This window comes from Echinococcus granulosus (genome assembly GCF_000524195.1).
Source record: "Echinococcus granulosus chromosome Unknown EG_S00016, whole genome shotgun sequence".
Lineage (NCBI taxonomy): Eukaryota > Metazoa > Platyhelminthes > Cestoda > Cyclophyllidea > Taeniidae > Echinococcus > Echinococcus granulosus.
In genome coordinates, this window is record NW_020170396.1 from 326,378 (window position 1) to 348,278 (window position 21,901).

Here is a 21,901-nt window from a genome sequence, read left to right on the forward strand (position 1 = left end):
CTGTTGAGCTACCATGAATCTCTTCCCCTCATCCCTATGTTAAAACGGCTAATCGTCGATGCAAAATCCTCTGTCTGTATCTATTGGGCTTCTTCACTTTTGAAAACCGACGTAAAATAGAGGAGATAGGGGTAGTGTTGGTGTCTTCGTCTGTAGCCACACAGCATTCCCGAAGTAGTCTTAGCCGCAAAGGACGAAATAAATGGAGAATCGAACGGAAAAAGAGGGGAATGCTACCTATTTGCACTCGGCCTATTCTATTTTAAATTTTTATTGACAACCTTTGATTTGAGTAGCAAATGGCACAGACTCACCGTGGCAGACAGTGAGACAAAGAGAGACCTAATAGTTTGAGCAAGAGCCTACCTATTTATTCTATTTAACAATCTTTTTTCCAATTCTTTCCCATTGGTTCTCCTGAACGGTTTCCAAAAATCAAAACTTACATTTTCTTTTTTGCTTGGAGAGGCGGCAGAACAAAACTGCTCTTTATTTTTATGAATAGATCATTGTATTGGCGAACAATTTAACCATTGAAGCTTGCTAAAGCTGTCGGATCACTTTATTCCCCTTTTTAAAAGAGACATACATTGGATCCCTTTGAAAATGTTATTTTTTTAATACCCCATGAATGTTTTTCTGGCTCGATTCTATTGCCTTTATGAGACCTGGTGTGGCATTTTGAACTGAAAACGGTTGGGTTGAGTCGATGAATTCTGTTTTGACGTCTCAAATGTGCTATGGGGTTTGGAGAAACGACGACTATTTCGCGCAAATCTCGATTCCCTTGTCAAATCGATTTCAATATTGCCGTCAAGCCAACTTCCGTTTGTTGCAACCTGATTATTCTTAAGCTACGACCCAGCTACGCTTCATTTAGCCAGTCATTTATGTTTAACAGACGATGCTGAAACCACTACCTTCCGCCTTTTCGTGGTGCATGGTATCACCCTGCACCGCAGTAATTCATGAAAATAAACTCATCCTTGGCACCATTAATTGTCAGTTTAATGTTTTTAAGATTTTTTTGAAAAACAGGCGCCTTGGTGTTTGAGGGTGCTAGTGACTAGTTTCCTTGGGCGTCATTGTTTAGCATCGTCGACTATCAAACCCAATATTGTACAGTTCCCGTACTTTTTTCCTTTGCATGGAGGCGTTAAGCTATTAAAGCTAGTTGGGCGTTTGCTATTTTAAAGATTTTATGCAGTGGATATGGATTTACATTTGCACTCAGTTTTTCTCAATGTTTTTTCACTAGATCGTCTTCTCCATCCATCTTCACGGCCAATCCAATGGGTAAGAATTTTTCTACCTTGCTACATGGTTGCATGATTTATGCCACCGTTTTACTACCCTCCTCATGTCCCTCTAGAACTAAACGCACGAACACCAAATCCAAGCCTAAGAAGGAGGCTGCAAATAGCGGTGCTGCTACTTCCACTTCCGACGTTCCCATCTCACGGCGAAAGAGGGCAAGGCATAGGTGAAATTGGGAGAGAGGGCGAATCGTCTTCCATTCCTACCAGACTATTTTTATATGAACGCAGAGAATTTGTTGGACAAATTTTTATTTCTAGACGAATAAAAATAATCCTTACTATACAAAAACGTTTGGTGCCATTGCCGTTGTGAATTTGGGAGGCGTATTGGGCCTTAAATGCAAAAGTATGCAACTGCATTTGCTTTTTTAATTAATCTAGGAGCAATTTTGATTAAAATCCCAGTCGAATTCTTACCTTTTTTTGCTAATTAGCTTTTGTTTGTTATATTATCATTCCCTTTATTTCGCCTTCGCAACTGCGTCCAAGCGACTATTTCTAACGGATTACAAAAAAGTGCTTGGAAAGTAGAACACTGGTAAATCTAATGGATTACTGAAAGAAAACCTGCAGAGAGAATATGTGCGCTGCTTTCGAATCCTGAACGAAAAGGTTAATTAGTTTTGGTTCTTCCAAGTTAGGTGTTCTTCGGCACCCTTTCATTAACTTAACCAGGGCAGAACAACCACTCGTCCTCCGACGTGAAGCTTGATAAGAATTTGGTATCCCAAATTTTTGCCATATCTACATGAAAAAAGCTTACTAATATCACATACAATGGGCAAATTTAATCGAATAGGGATGAATTCCATCACTTGGGTAGTCCAGCGATCCTAGGTTTGTTTCAGTAATTCAGGTAATGTGGGTTTGGCAGTATTTCTGCGCCTCGATTCGCGTGAACTCTTTAGTATATGTGTGTATCGCCGTATCGGTCAGCTTTCGACGACAACATCAAAGATGCAATCTGATTCAAGTTTGCTTGAATTGTGAGTTACCTTTTTTTCACAATTAGGTGTGTGCCGCGTGGTTACCTGTATTTTGCTATTTGGACGATCCTGAGGAGAGCCGTCAAACTTCATTCTCATTGCCATGCAAAACACCAACATGAATGCTTCCAACTTGGACACCTCACATTCAAGTGATTTTTCCAGAAGCTCAAGTATCGGGTTCGTCATCGAATGGAAAAAAAAAGGTCAAGAAGAAAGTCCTGACGTTTCTTCTACAGGGCAAAAGGTTATTAATGTTGGAGCCCCCTCCTCAATCGCAACGATCAATTATTTTGATCTAGCCCTACAAATGTTCTCAACTGGGTATTTGTAAGCCTGTAACAATCTGATGTTGAGTTTTTTTTCTTTGTTGAAAACTATTTGACGCATCAGCTGGTTGGGCTTTCCCACTGAAAGTAACATAGACACCCCAGACAAATCCATCATGTTGAAGTTATCCACATTAGCATTGAATTAACTTCCAAAGGACCTTAAACCTCAGATTCACAGTCAAGCATGTCAAAGAACCTGAACACGGTTAATCCGCTCAAAACATAGGATACATCCGTCGAACAGTTTACATAGTCCGATGTATGCCATCAGCTTTGGCCTTACTCGATTTCCGGAATAGCACTTATTCCAACTGCTACTAGGCAAGTCACTTCGATCTCGCACGATGCGATATCCCCTCGACGTTCATAATTATTGGCTATCAGCGTCACATATATGCGACGCCTCAAACGCATTATTTGAATCCCATACAAAAACCGGCTGTTTGTGGTAATTAGACAGTATCCAATCGTGTCATGAAAAGATTCATAAAGTTTAAAGCCACAAGCGGACTCTCAGTTTATTCTATTTTCTGATCAGCACAACTAGAAGAGCACAGCAATAAAAAATCCGAGAGGGACCCCGCTAACGAATGTGTTAAGCTACTTATGAAATTGGACACTCGGTGGTTGCCACCAGGGCACGATTTTAGCGCATAGAAGCCAACTGCGAAGTAGCACACTTACAGTTAAGTCATCATCTTGCGAAAAACCCTTACACTGTCAACTTCCAGTCCTCCTTACTATGGTAATGATGATGAAGCAAATGAGATCTATGCGAGAGTATTTGCAGATGTTCAAGTGATTCAAAAAATAAGCAAAATTAGGAGACGGAAGCGCGACAGACGCACGCACACAGAGTCTGGTGCCACAAGTGGGATAGGGCGACAGTCGTGGGGAGGGCGTTAAATCAAGAGGCAGATCGCTACTGGTCCAGGCAATTAGGCGAGACGGGAAAGACCAGCTTAAGCTCGCTGTCCGCGGACCGGATAGGAGTGGTGCTGCGCAGGTGGAAGTCAATCAACTCCTGGATACTGCTAAAGACCCGGTCCTTCGTTCGCACCTTCACAGGGCAAAAAAGGGTTTTTTAGTTTAGTTCAAACTTTTATGTAGCATTGGTTCACACACAACCGACTATGAAAAGGCCAGAAGTGTGACGTCATCAGGACTAACAATTAATTCAATCCGAACGCGCACGCATAATGACTGAGCCGATTTACATAGAAATTCAGTTTCTCTGTCCCTGTGAAAATTGTTTGTTTTCTGCGACTGATTCACGATTCATACGCAAACTTTGTAAGCTAGCACTTATGACAAGACATTTGAAAGGCAAGATAAGCAGAAACAGTAGCGTTGTAAGCGATTTGAGCGCAATTTGTGGCTGACGGTAGTAAGGCTGTACAAGTGAATAAGTGAAAAGGCGATAATAAAGGAGGAAAGAAAAAGGCGTGAGCACAGACCTGACCCTCAGGATTAACGAGGAGGAGATGGCGTTTCTTGCCATTCTGCATGCCACTGAGGACGAATTGGTTGGGTTGTTGAGTGGAGGCACGCACGAGGAAGTCGCCGTCGTACTGCAGTAACGACTCCGCCTTCTGCCGCGTCACCTGGCCCACGTACCAGGGCTCACCCACCGGTTCCAGAGACCGCCACTCCCCACCTTCCTCCTTTATCGATTCCTGTACTGGGTGCGGTGGCCCCTGCTGGGCTGGTGCGAAGGCCACCCACTGCTCCTGTGCGCCGCCTGCCACTGGCGCCCGGTGCTCTTTCAGAAGCCCTACCAAAGTAAAACGCGCGATCTTGGCATGTTCTAGGTAGCTGGTGCTAATAAATTTGTGCGCAATAAATCAACCAAAGTACGAAATCAACTTCGTAAGATAACTCACACATAGATTCATTAAACAAATTGGTATCAGATAAACATCGAAGGACTACAGCAAACGCAGAAAAACAGCAATGGCTCCCCATGCTAACCCAAAAAACACTTTTAATGCAATCCCACTGCATACTGAGAATAGACGAAACCATGGATGACTCGACCAAAGGTTCCTTAAAAGAATCTGCAGGAAACTTCAAAAAAATGAGGCAACTTGACTACATTCTAAGGCTCAAACATGTGGTGAATGAAACGTGGAGTAGGTGAAGATATCCACACAAAGTGATTTTAAAAGCTCCTCAATGTGGTCCAAGCACAAATACACCTCTCCGGACTGTGAAAAGTTTCGCGAATGAAAACGGAAATAGCCAGACCCTTGAAATACTACAAATATGACATGCAGCGGAGGTCTTTCAAAATTTTCGCAAGGCTGCGCAAAAAAGAAATGTTCGTCTAACATTAAGTTGATGCAGATATATATAACCGTAAAATAGAGATATACCTCCAGCGATCCGATGGGGAGGTACTTTCTAATAAGTAAAAAACTTCCATAACCTTTTGTGACGGTGCCCTGCTGGTACAAAACGGAACACTGGAATGCTACATGCAATTTAATGGCCGATTTGAATGAACTTGGGAAGTGATGAGCGACAAAATTTGCGTATGTTGCAATCACATTTTAAGGTTTAGAGAGAAAAGATGAGCGAAGGAGATGCAAGATAGGAGGCATCAGTAGCTGACTTTCGCTACATCGACTCTCCAGCGTATCAAGGGAGATGGAAAGATTTTTGCGAACAGATTTGTTGCAAAGATAACTACTTAAAAGAGGGATTTATCAGGTGCTACATACTACTTAGGGAAAGAATGGGTGCTACAATTTGGTGGACCATTTTCTTTGCTCAAGCATTAAGAAACTGGATGTGTGAAGAACGTCATTTAACAATTGGTGGTGGTTTAACATGTTCCAGCGTCATTGAGATTCTAAAGAAAAACAAGCATCGAAACTAATATGCCCAGTTGAAGGTACAGTTAAGTGAGGCTCTCTGTCCAGTTTACAGAATCGGCAAAATCTGTCAATCTGAACTCTTGGAAAATTGAGGTGAAAACGTCAATTTACTGGCCCATCTCAAGGAATTCTCGAAAGCATTTCATCGAGGGCGCAAAAATGCGATGGATATGGCTTTGGAAGTAAGGCTGCGATCCTATAGGCGTATAAATACCTTCGGTTATTGTTAGAGATTAAGTAGCACAATTTTATGGCCATATGTGCATAACTTCTGTATAGGCTTAACGTATCCATACCGAGAAATTGTGCAACAAGTAGAACTACTATAGGTTGCTCAGACACTACATTACAGAATTGTTTCGCGTGGAAATGGCAGCAATAGCTGGAAAGCTCTAAAGGACTGAAGAACAACCTAATTTTGCAGACTATAAATGTTTACGATGCTCCCGTTTTCCTCCATGCTTTGGTGCTACTGATCTCCAAACACCTTTTCCATGGAGGAAAACTAACCAACACAGCACAGACACCCTCTCCTTATGTAACACCGAATGTCAGTGATTCTTTTGGTCAATTCAGTTGCTGATTAGACTGAAACGCATACCTATTCACAAATCAAAAAAATCCTGCATCTACTTTATAGTTTTAAGTTCAACCATTGCAACACGATTCAAAGCGACCAGTTGCCACAAACTTACAAGGGGCACTGTTAGCTCTTTAAGTAATTCAGTGTAGAAGTCAGAATTAATTCGGCAACGGTCTAGTTTTAACGAGGATGCTGCAAAATAACAGTCTTCTCTTTCCATTCGTTTAATGGAAAGAGGTACTGAATGATTAGTGACTATTAATGATCACATAGAGCATAAAAGCAACAAATAAGCCCTCGGGGTGAGATCTCAAGGCCAAGTTACGGAATCGCAATGAGGAGTACTAAATGTGTATTAACTTAGAGTGACTATTTAAAGTTTTGATGTTTATTTAGTTTATCAGTTAACTTGATTGACCATTTTCAAAATAGGCGAAAAGAATTAGTTAATTAACTTACAGGCGGAGTCATCAAACTGATCTTCAAATCCTTGACCACCTAGGTTGGCGGCTGTGCCTTGGGGGGCGAACCAAGGATCTGCAGGTACGGGTGGTGCCTAAAAGAGAGGAGGGTGAAAGGTGAGATGAAGATAAGGCGCAAAAAGCACTTCTATAGGCACCCAACTTACCGGTGCCTCGGGAAGAGGAGGATCCAGATCATCTATAACGGGTCTTGGAGGCAACGGGTGGGAATCCTGATGTAGTTGACTTCTTTTGAAACCCTGGCAGAAACAAAAATAATAATGGGAATCAGAGATAGTTAATCAAACAGGGTGTGTAAGAGATTATGGGAGAGCAAAGCAAATAAAGCTGAACAGTAGCATAAGTATGCAGCTTGATTGTACTGAGATGTCCCTGAAGTTCGTGAATACAGTATGTGATAAGAGCGCAAGTGGCCTTGTTATACCAAACTGGGTAAAACTATCACTGCGTAGCTGAGGGAGGAAAACAAAATCACCTCTGAAACAAAATAACAAGGTGGACCAAGGTTTACTTGACAATTTAAAACTGTGCATTTAATTCAATCATCGCAAAGCAAGGGGCTGCCCCAGTGTTTACACTAGAATAAATCACACTTTTCAGTCAATTTTTTCACAGGATAAACGCAGTTAGTAAATGCAACCAGAGCTACTGAAAACACCGTTTCAGGATCGAAAGTGGAATAAAGGATGAAAAAGCTTCATTACGTTTTATTAGATCCCAATAATGAAGATGTGAGAAAAAAAACATTAAAGTGGCGCATCCAGTGCTTAAACACAATAAGGGTGGACAGTGTCTATTAGCTCTTACTAATGAGAGCTTATTTATTCAGACCCACAAAAATATTTCTGAAAAAACCATCATCGGAAACGGCGTAAATATCATGCCTTTCAAGGGAAACAGGTGTAATGCAGTACAATTTTAAAAGTTATTCCTAAAAATAAGTGACGAAGAAGTGAGTGCTCACCTTATAGCCAAGTTTGAAGGCTTCGCCAATGCTGGCGATGAAGTCGCGGGAGCAGCCGCCACTACAGTAGAAGACGTAGCAGCGCCGAACCCCACTGCCGCCAACCCCTTCACCGTTAGCCGCCCCTTCCGTTCTGCCTTCTGCCGCATCCTCCACCTTTGCCACGTAGCTCACAAAGTCCATCATGTCCGCTTCGCCCGAGGAGGCGAAGGAAATAGTATTGAGGCGGTGGTGGAAGAGCACCTAGATAACCCACAAATCTGCACTGAACTCGCCTTATTTAAGAAACCTTCACACAGCCTTCCATTAGCTAAGCCTCTTCGTTCCTTGTAATATTCGTCAACAGAAAGTTTCAGACACTATTAACAGGTCAGTCCTTCATTTTACAATTTTGGCCATTGGTCGCGTCGTCCACGCTCCCAACCTCTAGTTTTAATGCTACGCAAAAAATTGAGCTTATTTTAGTTGTATGTGTAATATTGGTCAGATACTTTCAATCTCACATGGATTCGCCGCCACAACGAAGTACAAGTAATTAGTCCTCGAGTACACTTTTCCTTTACGGCAAAACATGCATTATAACATTTTCAGGGGCACTTTCGTATTTTTTTTCGGTTCCGAGACCTAATAATTAAAACATTTGCCACTTCAAATGTATCGTCCGTACTGCTTGCCATATTTTACGTAATTGCGTGCCGTTCGTTATCGATGCTATTACAAGGATGTTTTTCGTCTTCTGTGATTCAACCTTCATGAGGGTGGCACAAAGCTCTCCGCTAATAAGCTCCAGATTCTGCTATAAACTAAAAAACTACCTCCTAAGTCTGTACACGTTATAAAGTCTCTGGTGGACGTGCGATGCGATATAATGACATATTTCACTCCCTGAGAAGACAATGACACCCCTTGTTGATTCCTCAAAGAAGGCTCAAGTACAAGTGAATCGAATATTTACCATGGGGAGAAGGCGAATGTCTGAATTCTCAAAGAATCAATGGAAGAAAAAAATCCACTGTATGCTGAGTAACGAGGTAATACCAAACTGAATGAGTTAAAAGTGTCCACGAGAAGTGATTATAATATTGCGTTCCTAACCTTGAACTACTTGTGAAATCGGAAAGTAAAATGACACATTTACTGCAAAGGCCTTTTCACGCGTGTAAATCAACCACCATGACGAGTCTATACCACATAGATTCCCAACCCTTGCTCACTTTGATGATAGAGCTTCTCAAGTGATTTACAGCGCTTCTGAGGGAAAATCGGGGTGCAAAGCCTCCGAATTTTACCGTGTCATTAATGCTACTTCATTTTTACCAAATCCCATTTGGCCTTCTCCTAGCACAATAGCATTCCACTGTAAAGTCGGTAAATATGGACGCATTCTTTTACACTTACGCCTTCCCCATGAACGACAAAAGCGAAGATGCGACACAAATGGATTATAATTACCCACAGAGTAGAGGAGACAATTGATAAAACAAAAAACTACCTGAGTTTGTTGGTGAACGGGTTGAGGCGAATGCCTTGATGAAAGGTAACGTAACTAATTTCACAAATATTTGGCGAGAATCGTAAATAAGATGGGAAAGTTTAAGTTCAACGACGACCAAATACCACCCGATAGAGCGAATGAAAAATAATAATAACTAGACACATTCAGATAATGAGTACCGAGCATTTTTAATGAAGGATGATATCGTATCCGAATAAAAAGAAAATATTGAAGTTAAAGACACTTAAACAACCGAGATTTTAAATATATTGAAGTGACTGTAGTCACAGATTTTAATAATTTTTAGCAGGGCTAAAACTACATTGAGAATTCACACAGTTAAACTAGTATATACGGCGTAGAAAGCAGCAGATTTTCAAAAGGAACATCTTATTCCGACGTTATCGAAATTCCTCACAGTAAATTTCACGTCCCTGAGGTATGCTAATAAAAGTTCGCATTTAAATTAATTCGTGTTTTCTTGAGTGGGAATTTCCTGGAGTAGGGTGTTATAACTATTAGGTACTTGATTAGTTACCTCAACTTTCGCACTTTTACTCGAACCAAATTCATCCGCTCTGTGAACTACAGCAAAAAAACTATGCTCGTCATGATAGTGTCCCCGAAACCAATTCCCAGATTCACCGGGAGAGATAACCAACTGAGCCTCTTGCACCGGATCTAAAAATCAGGCACCTTATGCAAGCCTAATACCAACTGAGAAGCCCACTCAAAGTTTGAGGCAAAATATACGAAAATTTACGCCTAGATAAATGGGTTTCCCTTGAAAATTAGATAGCTAAGGCGCGTTTTCCATAATTGAAGTTGAAGTTACATCGCATTAGTGGATTTTAACACCTACCTTTTAGGTATAAATGCGTGTTCTATCCATGGATGAACAGAAGTAAGCCCAATCATAGAATAGATGACTGATTGAATTACTCCATAATAAAAACACTTCCAACCTTGTTTTCAAAAATTATCCGAATTGATTTGATCTCAAAAATGACTAATTTCAAAAAAATTGGAATTATTCAGGTGTTAAACAAGTTGTTCAGAGCCTTTAGTGTCGTCGCTCGATGACGGTGATACGCCAGATTACAAGTTCTCGCACGTGTCGACTTTTTATTCATAGAAACAAACAACGAAATAAAAATGACACGAAATCACCCCCTGGGTAAGATGCTTATCACCATTTGTGGTGAAGCGAATTGGGCGTTACCAAATGTTTACTTCAAGTTCGGTGCCAAATGAATTTTTGTGCCAAAATTCACACTCATCCAATGTTTGACAGTTCCGTAAGTGTTTCAGCATGATTTATTTTTTAACGCTTCCCTCATTTCCGGGGTCAGGTCAAACTCCCAAAAAAACTTTCGGTTTTGGCAAGAAATAGTCAGCATGGAAACTTATTGAAATTTATTACTTTACATAAGGTGTACTAACTTTCGTAAGTGAATTACTAACGGATTAACAACTTAGGGAAAAGGTATTTAAATACTAGATGCCCCATAGGTCCAGTTGTTTATGATGCTAAATAATAACTCATATTAAGCATTCATTTGTTTTGAACAGCCTACAAAAAAATTGCGGGGTGATTGCGTGCATTCGACTTTGCATCAGTTATGCTTTCGGATGTGCACACACTACCTCGACTAGTGAAGGCATAAATGAATTGAAAAACGACTTTCAGCGTTAACAACGCCCAGCATATGTCACAAAAATAAACCCTGCCTCGCAGATGAAATAAAAAACCACCTCATCCGATTACTTCGTGTCCTTTACTGAGATATCGGTAATACTTCTACCAATGTGGATACCAGAGACGCAGTTATACTCTCACAATGCCAATGAAACGTAGTCAGCAGTGGCATGGGTATTCACTATCGTAAACAACTGAGTCCTTTAAACATTTAGCGGAGAATGTTGTGTTGGAATATTAAACCATTTATTTCGAAGAGATAAATACTATTAGTGAAATTTGACGAGACAATATGGTAGGTTTGGTCAGTGAACAAGCATTATAAAATACAGCTTTAGACAGGCTAATAATAAACACCAAAATTCATCATTTAAGAAGATTTTATGATGCTTGCGCTGAAAATCTCAATTCCGAGGAAGTAACAGCAATGACCCTATTTCAATGCCTATTCTACTGCATCAGGTATAATGGATATTTCAGTCTGCTAGAGCAGACAATCGAATCGACACATCTATTATTAGCTTGTTTCTCTCAAAGAACGGGTGCTTTCAACCATTCCGACAAATATTTCGCCTTCGCAGTATCTATTAAGTCGGTAGATTATGAAGGGTACGAAAGAGCAAAAGTCAATACTAGACAAATAACTTACAAGATAATTAAGTTACAAAAAGCACTACTAAAATAAAAGACTAAATACCTGGTCAGAATGAAAGTCCTGGACGGTGACACCTTCAACAGAGATGGAGAGCCGCACACTTTGACGAGTCCATGTGAGGTCGGTGCCTTTACCAATAAATTTAGAAAGACCGTTTGTTGAAGGGGGTCTGACCGGGGGTACTCTTAATCCAACGTCTTCACAAACCCGAATGATGCACTCTCTGAATTAAAGAAAATACAGGAGGTTGAGTCCTACTAAAATGTATGAGAAACTCAAGAAATGTGCCTAAAGGGATGGATTTACTAGAGAAGATTGAACTAACCTAGTGATCTGCGTTCGCTCCTGGAAGTTGAGTGACTTGATTGAGATGGTTATAGGAATGCAACCGATGTACTGAATTGGGTAGGTTGCTAAGATCGAAGAGTCATTCATATTGAATATTGATTCCTAATTGAATACCCAAAACCAATCACATACGCAGAAATCGGAGGAACCGCGACTATCCAATGCAAACGACTAGCATGTAACTGGTGCAAAATAAGGTACCAATACGGGCAATGCGTCTGCGAAAAATATACATAAAGGAAGAAATGGGAAATTTGTGATTTACGTAGTTGCAATATGAAACCTAAGTCGGTAAGGATGTGTACCATCAAAAACAAGTGAATTGACAATATTAGAGTTTACCAAGGCAATTAAGATTCTACACATAAGGTAGACTGGAAAATATTATTCTAAAGAACCAAAATATTCACAACCAAAACTGCTACATAAAAGCAGCAAATAGAGGAACTTTGATCTGAAAGTTTCCGAAAAGCAGGATATAACTCAAAGGGATTGTAGCATTTGCACAGCTGCCCATAGTTTAAAAGCACGCAAATACACACAGCACACTTTGCTTACAGTCTAGGAGGACTAGCACACAAAAAGCCAACTCTAGCCTTCTATTGGTTATCATCAGCTTTTGTAAAGTCGCGACATTTGTAATATATAAAAACATTTAGTTACCCAGGCCGCCTAGAATAGCTCAAAGATAAGTAAACACAGCTTTAGCCTGTTAAAAGTGAAATACCTTGCGGAAAATCCTTCAAAGTCTGCCAGAGTTAATAAGTGTAGAAGGAGTTTTTGATGTATGTCATTTAGTTTGATATAAAAGTAAGTCAAAGACTTTCGACCACCTCTTTTCTAGTCTGCTAATTCGTATTAGGCCTCTAAATACTTATGACGGAGCCTTTAGTTGAGAAGCTGGTGGCTTATTAGCCTGTTATTAAATTCCAAACTGATCTAAAATTGATAGTAAAATTTCCAGCCCCAAAAAGTAGGTAGGCCATTGCCTATCACGTGGTTCTGCCACTGGTACATCAAAAGGTCTCCTTTTATGCTGATCTTGTTTTGTTTTGCATTTTTTTTACTTCCCATGGAGGCTTATAGCACGCGCATCGTGCCCAAAGCTATACACAATGAAGTCTAGACAGTCTCTGCCCGGTGCACGTTTGTTCGTCTTATGCTGTTGCACTTTTCTACTCTTTCATTCTGTAGCGTCTTAAGCGGCTAGATCATTCGTGAGCCTTGTGTCTTCCCTGAAGTCTTAACAGGCCATACTAGCAAGGGGATTCCTTATTTTAACATGCAGAAAGGCTGTGAGTCTTTAGGCAGGGCCGGTGGATCATACCCCTTAGCGGAAATGTAACCTCCAGAGTCTTAAAAGTTTGCGTAGTTAAACATTTAATTAGATGAAGGCGAATTTTACTGCATTAAGTGATTTTTCTCCCACTCACTTTCACTTTTTCTCTTTAACTTGTTCTGCTAATAAAATTTACCATTCCTTTAATAAAATACGACCCAAAATATACCTATTAGGAAATCTTTTGTCATTCAAAATCCTAGTTAAACATCCTCTCCGTTACATGTAAAATGCTCACTGTTTTAGCTACATGTTAAACATGTTCTTATTGAATTGGGATTCAGATACATCAGATATTTTGGCAAGTGACCAACATTTAAGCATATACTTGAGATTGTGTTGTCATGTCAAATCTCTCCATTAGTCTTTGGGAAGTCTGCTGAGGATCACAGGATTTCACTTGGCCTTTGTTCATTTTCATCCATAAAATCCTGTTGTGAAGGTGTTTAGAAAGACAATACTGAGCTTATACACGCTTTACTCATGCACTGATAATATCCCAGGCCTCACGGCTTCTCCGCAAATAAATGTAGATGGGAAACCTCAGCTGTGCTTCATTTCTGCGCATTATACTTGCACCATTCTTACAGGTGCACTGATACCAATTTTGCTTTTACGAACAGCAATAATAATGCTTAATTACAAAATCTTTATAAACAAGCTTCCTTTATTTAGGGGTATAATCGGTATTTTTTTAATCTGGATTCTGCCTCAGTTTGGCAAGGTAACTGCTTATTAAAGAAAAGCCATAGATGAATACCGCAACAAAGTATTGCAGCATAGCGATGGATTGAGTGAAACAGTCCATGAGTGAAAGCGCAAAAGCAATATTCTTCGTGACAACTCGAACATTGAGGGAGACACCCAAAAATAGATTCGTCACATCACTGACCATGCCAATGACCATGTGAATATACCCATTCACTTGGACTATAACACAGGCTGTGCTTTTCATTCCCGCCATAAAGGCATAAATGGGAGCAGTGAGTTGGGTCGATGAGACTAGACTCTCCAGTCGGGATAAAATAATGGGTAATTTCCTTCCTGGGATGCAATGCTTTTCCTCCTTGGGACTACTAATGAATTGGTTATGTGCAATTGTGGACAGCTGGATCCAGGCTTTTAGAAAGGGTAGAAGAAACATCTTCTGTCCCATCGTTTTCATGCTAAATTTGACAAAAAAGAAAAGGGAATAGAAAAGGAGTATAATGCTCTTAATAGACCTTTTCCACAGTGACACGTGGACTACATCTTGGGATGGCTGACGCGTGGCAGCCGTGTGGAAGGAACTTGTTTCATCACTTCCTCCACAGAATTGATAATAAACTGCCTCCTCGGTCATGCTTGGGAACGTGGGTTTCCTATTGATTGGTCAGGAGGGAGATTTGAATTGTTGGGCTGTTCATATTGTCGCTCAGGGCTTGTGATGTCGATGTGGGTCATTCGGATCTCAATGTTGTTGCGTAACACTTCACACAGATTTGCATTCGCATACTCATCACGGGCAATGTGCATAAGCAGTAATGTTGTGATGATGAGGCGAGTTAATAGCTTGTTGGCCTCTGTGTGGAGTCGCCAATTGCCGTTACTAGTGGGGTGTACTCACCGCTCCTTATGCGCTATACTTTTGCCTTTGGATTATTCACTCGATTCCATGAAAGTGCTTTGAGAACTTTCACACCAATTGAGCATAGGAGAAAATAATATCCTATAGAAATTCTTTTTATGAATGCGATACCTTCTGAGAGGGTCTGAGTCATTGCCATAACATTTGACGCAACTGCTCTTTTGTGACAAGGAAAGCGACTGCCGTAGAGACTCGGTCAAGTGGGATTATTTTACTCACCTGGCTTACGGGATAGAAAAATTTGCACCCAAAAGAGCTTACTTGTGGCATTTGCTCTTTCTCAGTATGTGGTAATAGCTAGCAGCCACGATTCCTATCGTGAGTAGAGTGTCTAGGTATTAAGTAGGCTTTATACCGGGGCAGAATATGTATTGTCGACGTACGGGAGGTCTGAAGGGGGCTAACGTCACGGCCTGGAGCCCATGCCACCAGAGCAAGTACAAAGGCGGAACCCTAAGTGGTCCCCTACCAAAATCGATGGTTAAACCAAGGGGTAACTTGTTGGAACTGCATCCTTTTAAAACAAAAGTGGTGATAATAGGTGTCTTGTCAAAGCATTGAGGCATCTTTGCTGTAGTAAAGCGGTTTCCTCCGAGGTCACGATAGCGAAGGCGTCACCGCTGCTGAGAATGTGTGTATAGTGTGTTTCCAATGAGTTGAAATGTTTTTTTCTCAGTATCTAACTGTAAATGTATTTGCGGTAGACAAAGTAAATCCAAAATTTGCAAATCGTCACAAATTATACAGCTTTTGACCTTAAAGGTGTTATGGTAGGCCTCCTACAGACCCGAATACCACCGACAGTTGTGATGCAAGGGCTTCACCAATCTCGCTCTCGTTACCTAATCGAATTTACTTTTTTCCACATTAGTCGATGGCAATCTATGGCTTCATTAAATGCAACACCAGTTGTGGGCTCGCCAATTTGCCGCTGCCTTGCTGTTTGCCTGACTAGCGTAGCTAATTGCAAATAGCGGTTCTACCAAAGGCGTTGTGACCATCCTCTTTTCCATCCCCTTCACTCGCCCTCTGCATTTGGTCATGAAATGAACGCATCACGAAGGGCTTTTCCAAAAAGCGACTTTGTCTAACTTGATGAAGAAATCCTTTCAATTTTTGTATATTTTTGTTCAATTTTTCCCTTCTTTCACTACTTTACCGGCATTGTTTTAACCACTGTTGCCTCCATTGCCGAGAGGCACCCGTACCGATGTCATTGCTCCTGTGGTCGAGCCAAAGAACGACCTCAGCTTCTTGTTTAATGCTGCTACTATTGCTTCTTCAGCAAGAATTGCTGCTCATCCGAGTTTGGGCGTTCCTCTGGCTTGTAACCTCTGCCTAACTAAAAAGGCGATAAATAGACCGCACCACTTGAAAGGTTTGTTACCCTCTTTGTGCGTCCGAGCTAGTAAGGTTTAATCCTACAATCTTACAGGCACTTGTATTCAGGTACGTGGGGACATCGACTAAGCATTTTAGGCATGTTTCGCCCCTTTCTTATGCAAATGCGAAGTCTAAATTGCTCAGCGATCTAATCACCGCCATTGATTGAATAAGACGAATGTACGTAGGCATCGTGTTTAAAAATAACTACCTTTTGAAGGAACCTCAAATGTCAGTAATCTTCAAAACGCCATCAACAAAATATGGGCACATTAAGTTCACCCTATCTAAAGTAGTGGCCAGCGTGATGTCATTACCAAATAGTAAACAAAAAGTACTTCATGCTGAGTTTTCATTTGTTCAGCATTAATCGCTCTAGTAGTGGAAAGGTGGGCTCAAAGTAGGCATTAAAAGGAAACTCGCACTCTCCAAAGGTCATGGGGCAAACAGAGTTTCGGATTCATATATTCTACAAGCAGGCCTTATTCTGCTATCGTTTGTTTCTCACACTGGAATTAACACTTATGAATAAATTGCCGGCTCCGAGTTGTTTTCACTAACCATCAAATAGTAAAATACACATAAATTTCCCATTGAATTCAGTTTTCAGAATGCCTAACACATTTGACACTATAAAAGATATTTCTTTACAAAAGGGTTCGAATTTAAAATAGCTTTGAGCATCTTTCTACAAGGATAAGGTTCTTGCATTGTGCTGAGGCTTGTAGAAATAAATTAACTTCACTTCTGGTCTGTCAAAATCATGCATCGGCGACGGTTTGATTGGCTCATGACAACAAAACTGACAGATCTCGAGCTTGATATTTGTGGGAGTAAGGTGTGTTGGGAGCGACCTCGAAACTCTTAATGCCATCCTTTTACGTGTATGGACTCTTTGTAACATTGCCATGCAATTGTTGTCGTGACTGGGATTTTAACCACCTTACCTATCCTAACACCGAAGGATAACTAAGAATTAATCCACCACGAAAGTTAGGCTTCGTCTGATGAAAAGAACGATCAAGGATCTGGGTGATTATCTTTTAATTGCCTAAATTACCTAGAATGGTAAATGGCAAAGTCAGAGTTTGTCTTGACTGATTTGTTAGAGACTGAAGTCATGAAGGCATTAACAAATGGGTAAAAAGCGTGTGGAGGTCGGATTGTAGTAGGATGGGGCAATTCAAAACGGTGGTACCCAAAACTACCCTCGGCATATCCCGCCACGCCCGATTTTGTGATGCAGATGGCTACAACCTTTCAACCTTTTGACTTAATTTAATGATGCACATTTCAGGCTCCATCGTCATGTTTACTTCCAGGTTGCCCAACCCCAACGCAAGAGATTCACCAGACTCGTCTTTGTTCGTCTACGCAGAAATACCACTTCCGTGTTCTCATTCATCTCCACCTTCCAAGTATTTTAATTTAAGTAGTAAAAATAAGGCCTAGCTATCAGCTTCACTCCGTTGTTGTCTGTATGATCAGATTGACGAAATTACGATCGTGAACCTTGAGGCTCCAGACCCATCGTGTCCCCTCCCTTCTAATATTCATCAAGGCAATTCTGCCATCACGCGGCCTTGAATTTCATGCACAATAATCCTTCTACAAGCCCAGTTTGGTTATTAGTAAGAGTCCTTAACATCTACCCAAACACATTTGAGATTATTTTTCTACCTCAAATTAATTTGGCCAATCTCATCACAGCGAGACTTCCATAATAGGCGCTAAAATTGTTTGCAGGTCTTGTTTTGTGACTACAAAGCATTGCCCTTAGCAAAGAAACAGATGGTGCCTTCATAGCCCCTGATACTTCTTTTCACTGCAACATTATGCCAAAAAGTAGTGAGAATCGTCAATTTAATTTTCTTGTGTGCAAGAGGGTAATTTCTCCATTTTCGCCTATGTGATCTAGGCAATAAAAAGCGGGCTTTATTGTCGAGACTTAAGTCATTCCTTCAGTAACCTTGTGTTTTACAGAACAAAGGGCATACAATGACGCAGTCCTCAATGGTGATTTTAGCAATGGCCTCGATTCCAACAAGAACGCTTACCCCGTGACCCTTCAGCAAAAGCTAAGGTGCGATGGCTCAAGTTTTGAAATGAGTACGCTCTCAATGGTAAAAATAAATGAGGGCTTTTTCCCATTTAGACGGACCTGTCAAATTAGAGTACATTATTTTAGGGCAGAAATTTAGAGTCCTTTTACCTCTGAATTAAAAGGTCGGCAATTTGGCGGCACAGTTGGTTCACATGTCATTCAGCCGCAGGGAAATGCTAATGGTACAGGTCCAAAAGTTATCTCGATGCTGAGTGCGCCCATCATTGATGTAAATTGTAATCAGGTGACTCGTCAAGTGAGAATTTGCTTACCCGATTGCAAGGGAGGTGGTAAAGAGGTCTACTTCTCAAGCGAACTTCCCCCCTCCCCCCACCGAATACCTTAAAACAAGTGGGCACCTCAGGGTGACTCAGAAATACTATCTCTCTTCTCCCTTTTCTGTCGTTGCGGCGGTGTTTCGGTATCTCCCATCATCCACCGTTAATTAAAGCAGCTCAATTGGTTTTGCTCTATTATCCACCCCGGTGATTTAATTAATGACAATGTGAATTTGGCAGACACTTCTTGCCTCGCACGGATCGATCATGCAGCACAATGGCGGCCTCCCTGTCCCCCGAATGATCCACTCACTTCAATCACGCATTTTGCTCTTGACAAGTAATCTTCCCTCTTAATTCTTTTTCTCAATCTCTCCGAGTGTGGGATTAACAAACGTCGGAAATCAAATCCACTGAACTCAGAGGCGTCACATTATCCTCCCCTCACCCCTCTCCCTCGGCACACTGATTCTTTCCTTAGGTCCGAGTTAAAGGATTAGTTACCGCCTCAAAACAAGCTCATTCGAGTGGTTTTAATCTGGAATTTATTACAAATCAAGGGAACCTAATTTGCATCATTCAACTCGAGCCATGGGAACGAGGAGGCAAAATTAAAAGTGATTACCTGAGAACTCCCTGCCTGCTCTTCTAATCGTGCTGCTTTCTGTGAAATATTCTCCTGCCTAATAACTTTGCAGGAAGCTTAAAAATCAGGCACACCTCAAGTAGACCAAAGTTTATGATGGAATAATTAAATTATTTACAGTAAAAGCTAGTAAATTTCTTTTTGTCTTTTTTAATACTGCATCATGACGGTGGAGAAGATTCGTTATGTTGTAAAAGGAGGCTTTCACTGAACATATAAGTCCCAGTAGTAACTACTGGAAGATAATTTGACTCTGTGATAAATCGAGCTAAAAAGGAAATTGTGTTGTAAATTTGCGGGTAGGCAGGCCAGCTTAGCGGCGTCCGTGGGATGGATTCGCATGTTACACTTCTTGCCAGCTACCATTGTGACGGTAGCAGAAGAAGTGGTGGCGATCTGAAATTTCCCAATGCTCCACCACTTGGCTTGATATTAATGAGAGATAAACATCTGGAAGGAAAATCATGATTCTGCCTGGTGAGCGAGTCACTGGCAATTGCACGCGCCAGAGAGAAGCAGCGCTGCCCATTCACTTGCCTATGGGGGCCCTCAAACGGTCATGTCATCTGTGTCAAGTCAATGCAGTGGAGCATTCATTCGCCCACGAGTAAGAGACAGCTTTGAACTAATTCCGCATAGGACTTGTAGCTCCATGCAAGTCACTATCACAAAAAATTTAAACGCAATTCATTGAGAAAAAACTCTGACAAGTAGAGCCAATCTCACGCAAAAGGTGATGAATAAAATTGACTAATTAGGACTTTTTAGTGACAACTTTTTTTAACTGACTACCTGGTTTGAATTCTATAATTACGCAGTAGCTTGCCAATAATTAGTGCAACCACCTTAAGTTTGGCATTCGCTTCAGTCAAGTGTCATGGGGCTTGGTTCAACGAGATGAGTTGGCTATTGAGTCAGTCCACCCTATCAAAGCTCTGAAGGTGGTTCATTAAAAGCCTCTGAGTTATTGCCTGTAGTGAAGTTTTAGTCACGTCTATCCCTTTTTATTCTTTGTTGGCAGAGATGATTAACTGAAATCCGGGCACTTCATTAAACGAAGAGACGTAGAATGTTTCGGAATTGAGGTATTCTAAAGAACTGTAGTAGAAACAGCCCCTTATCAAAATGCGTCATTTTTGTAATCGGTTTAATTTTTTATTTTCGGCAAAGCTGTAAGTTCCACAGCGTGACTGAGTCTAGTGCCAAGAGGCGTACTTTTTCTACCTCTACCTAATTAGTTTTAAATTACAACAACGAAAGAATCGCTCGTGGTAGCAAGATACGAATGTCACAGTCATCATAGGGCGTGTCAAGTCGAAACTTTGCCTGTGTGGTGATGCCAACGGCAGTACCCTACTCTTCCTACCACCTTTAGTGGAGAGAAGACGCCCCGAAACCATCTCCTATCTGTATGCGTAGCGATTTTTACACTAAAAAGTGATGCCAGATGAGTAGGATCTGTGGCTCCTCTTTCGCGCAAGACGCAGTGGGGATTCGAACTACCACGCATTTTCACCTGCGCTGAATGAATTGTGGGTTGGGGTTGACATAAATGCGGCAGGTTTATTTCTCTTTGCGCTCCAGAGTGAGAGGACCCCTAACCATGAAAAATTCTGGTAGATTCTCTAACTTTGGTGCTTTCACAGCGAGTCAAGTAGTCGACTGGTTATTACAAGTGGTGCATATGGGGCAGAAAAACGCAGCAACATTGAGCTCTCCAGCCTAAATGAAGTTGCATCAAACAATTAACGCAATCTTTACTCCGATCTTTATGACGTCTCCAAATGAAAACCTATACTGGGAGAAAAAATAGCTAAATTTTCGCATGATCTAAGGTAACTGACGATTTTCACATCTGAGTAAGGGTAGTGAAGGCACATGTGCGTCGTCTTCACCTCTCCGCTCCACTCGAGGCAATAAAGAGGAGGGTTTACGATCGGTTGAGTAATCGAGTAAGAACTGGACCCTAGCCTAATTTTATTGTAAAATGCGGAAATACATGGCTGCTCAAACTGATTCCCTCCGCAATGCTCTCACGGAGACAAGTCCGCATAGCTCTGAGTCATTAAAAAGTGCCAAATTAGGTGCTGTTTCGTGATTATGTGAGTGCCTACCTAATAATTCACTGCCAATGTGGAGGGGCTACTTAGGGCTTAATTTATCTCTTGTGTTAAGATTGTTGAAAACTCGGTGCGTTTTTCATTCTAAATATCGGTTCCTTGCTCGTTATTGTTAAATCGAAAGTAAAAGAATCCTCACTAGGTGGAATGTAACAGCAAAAATTGCTAAGAAACCGAGCTGGGGAGTTCGTTTTTGTTTTTCAGGCAGCGTTTTGAGAGTTTTTTCCTCAAAAAGCGATTAAGCTACCCTCATTACAGGAAATGAAACAAAAGCAGGAATATATGACCTGCCTGTGTGCGAACTTTCATCGAGAGAGATGAAAGTGTATAATGAGAGCTATTAAAAGTAATCATCATGTTGTTGCTTCCTACTTGACCTTCACAAGAGCAGATTGCCATAGCCCTATTCGTCTACTGCGTATGTGATTTCGATTCACCGTAGACACACACCAGGCCTTCTTCATGTGAAGTGAAATTTGAGGAAGGACTGGGTTATCGTACAGGATGCCACCAGTTGCCAGACAGAAGACTGGTATAAGCCGCATGGGCGTTTTTTTGTGCTCAACTCCAGTTATGTGATTTTAGCGAGGGAATTTGGTAAACTGGATTAAGGTATCAACTTTGCTTGTCCCAGAACAAACGGAAGTGCAATTACTCAAGGA

The 21,901-nt window shown here is 41.1% G+C and overlaps 3 protein-coding genes across 3 annotated transcripts in view; 2 read left to right on the forward strand and 1 right to left on the reverse strand. All coding sequences in view use genetic code 11, as the record gives it.

Moving 5' to 3' along the window:
• EGR_03173 (N-glycosylase/DNA lyase) overlaps positions 1-1,487 on the forward strand; it is a gene marked incomplete at both ends in the record, with an annotated part of 4,118 nt that extends 2,631 nt beyond the window's left edge. The window contains 2 exons of the mRNA XM_024492422.1: positions 1,259-1,296; positions 1,373-1,487. Coding sequence (XP_024353096.1) covers positions 1,259-1,296; positions 1,373-1,487 — 153 coding nt within the window. The remainder of the gene's footprint in view (positions 1-1,258; positions 1,297-1,372) is intronic.
• Positions 1,488-3,559: 2,072 nt separating this feature from the next.
• Positions 3,560-11,829, reverse strand: EGR_03174 (SHC-transforming protein; the record flags this gene model as incomplete). The annotated part of the gene is made up of 7 exons (XM_024492423.1): positions 3,560-3,697; positions 4,095-4,411; positions 6,559-6,655; positions 6,728-6,820; positions 7,546-7,788; positions 11,437-11,617; positions 11,720-11,829. 7 exons carry the CDS (start codon positions 11,827-11,829, stop codon positions 3,560-3,562), a joined length of 1,179 nt encoding a protein of 392 aa, XP_024353097.1.
• A 1,301-nt stretch (positions 11,830-13,130) lies between these two features.
• EGR_03175 (hypothetical protein) lies at positions 13,131-16,765 on the forward strand (the record flags this gene model as incomplete). The annotated part of the gene is made up of 2 exons (XM_024492424.1): positions 13,131-13,306; positions 16,663-16,765. The coding sequence occupies 2 exons, from the start codon at positions 13,131-13,133 to the stop codon at positions 16,763-16,765; spliced, it is 279 nt and encodes a 92-aa protein (XP_024353098.1).
• Between the last annotated feature and the right edge of the window lie 5,136 nt (positions 16,766-21,901).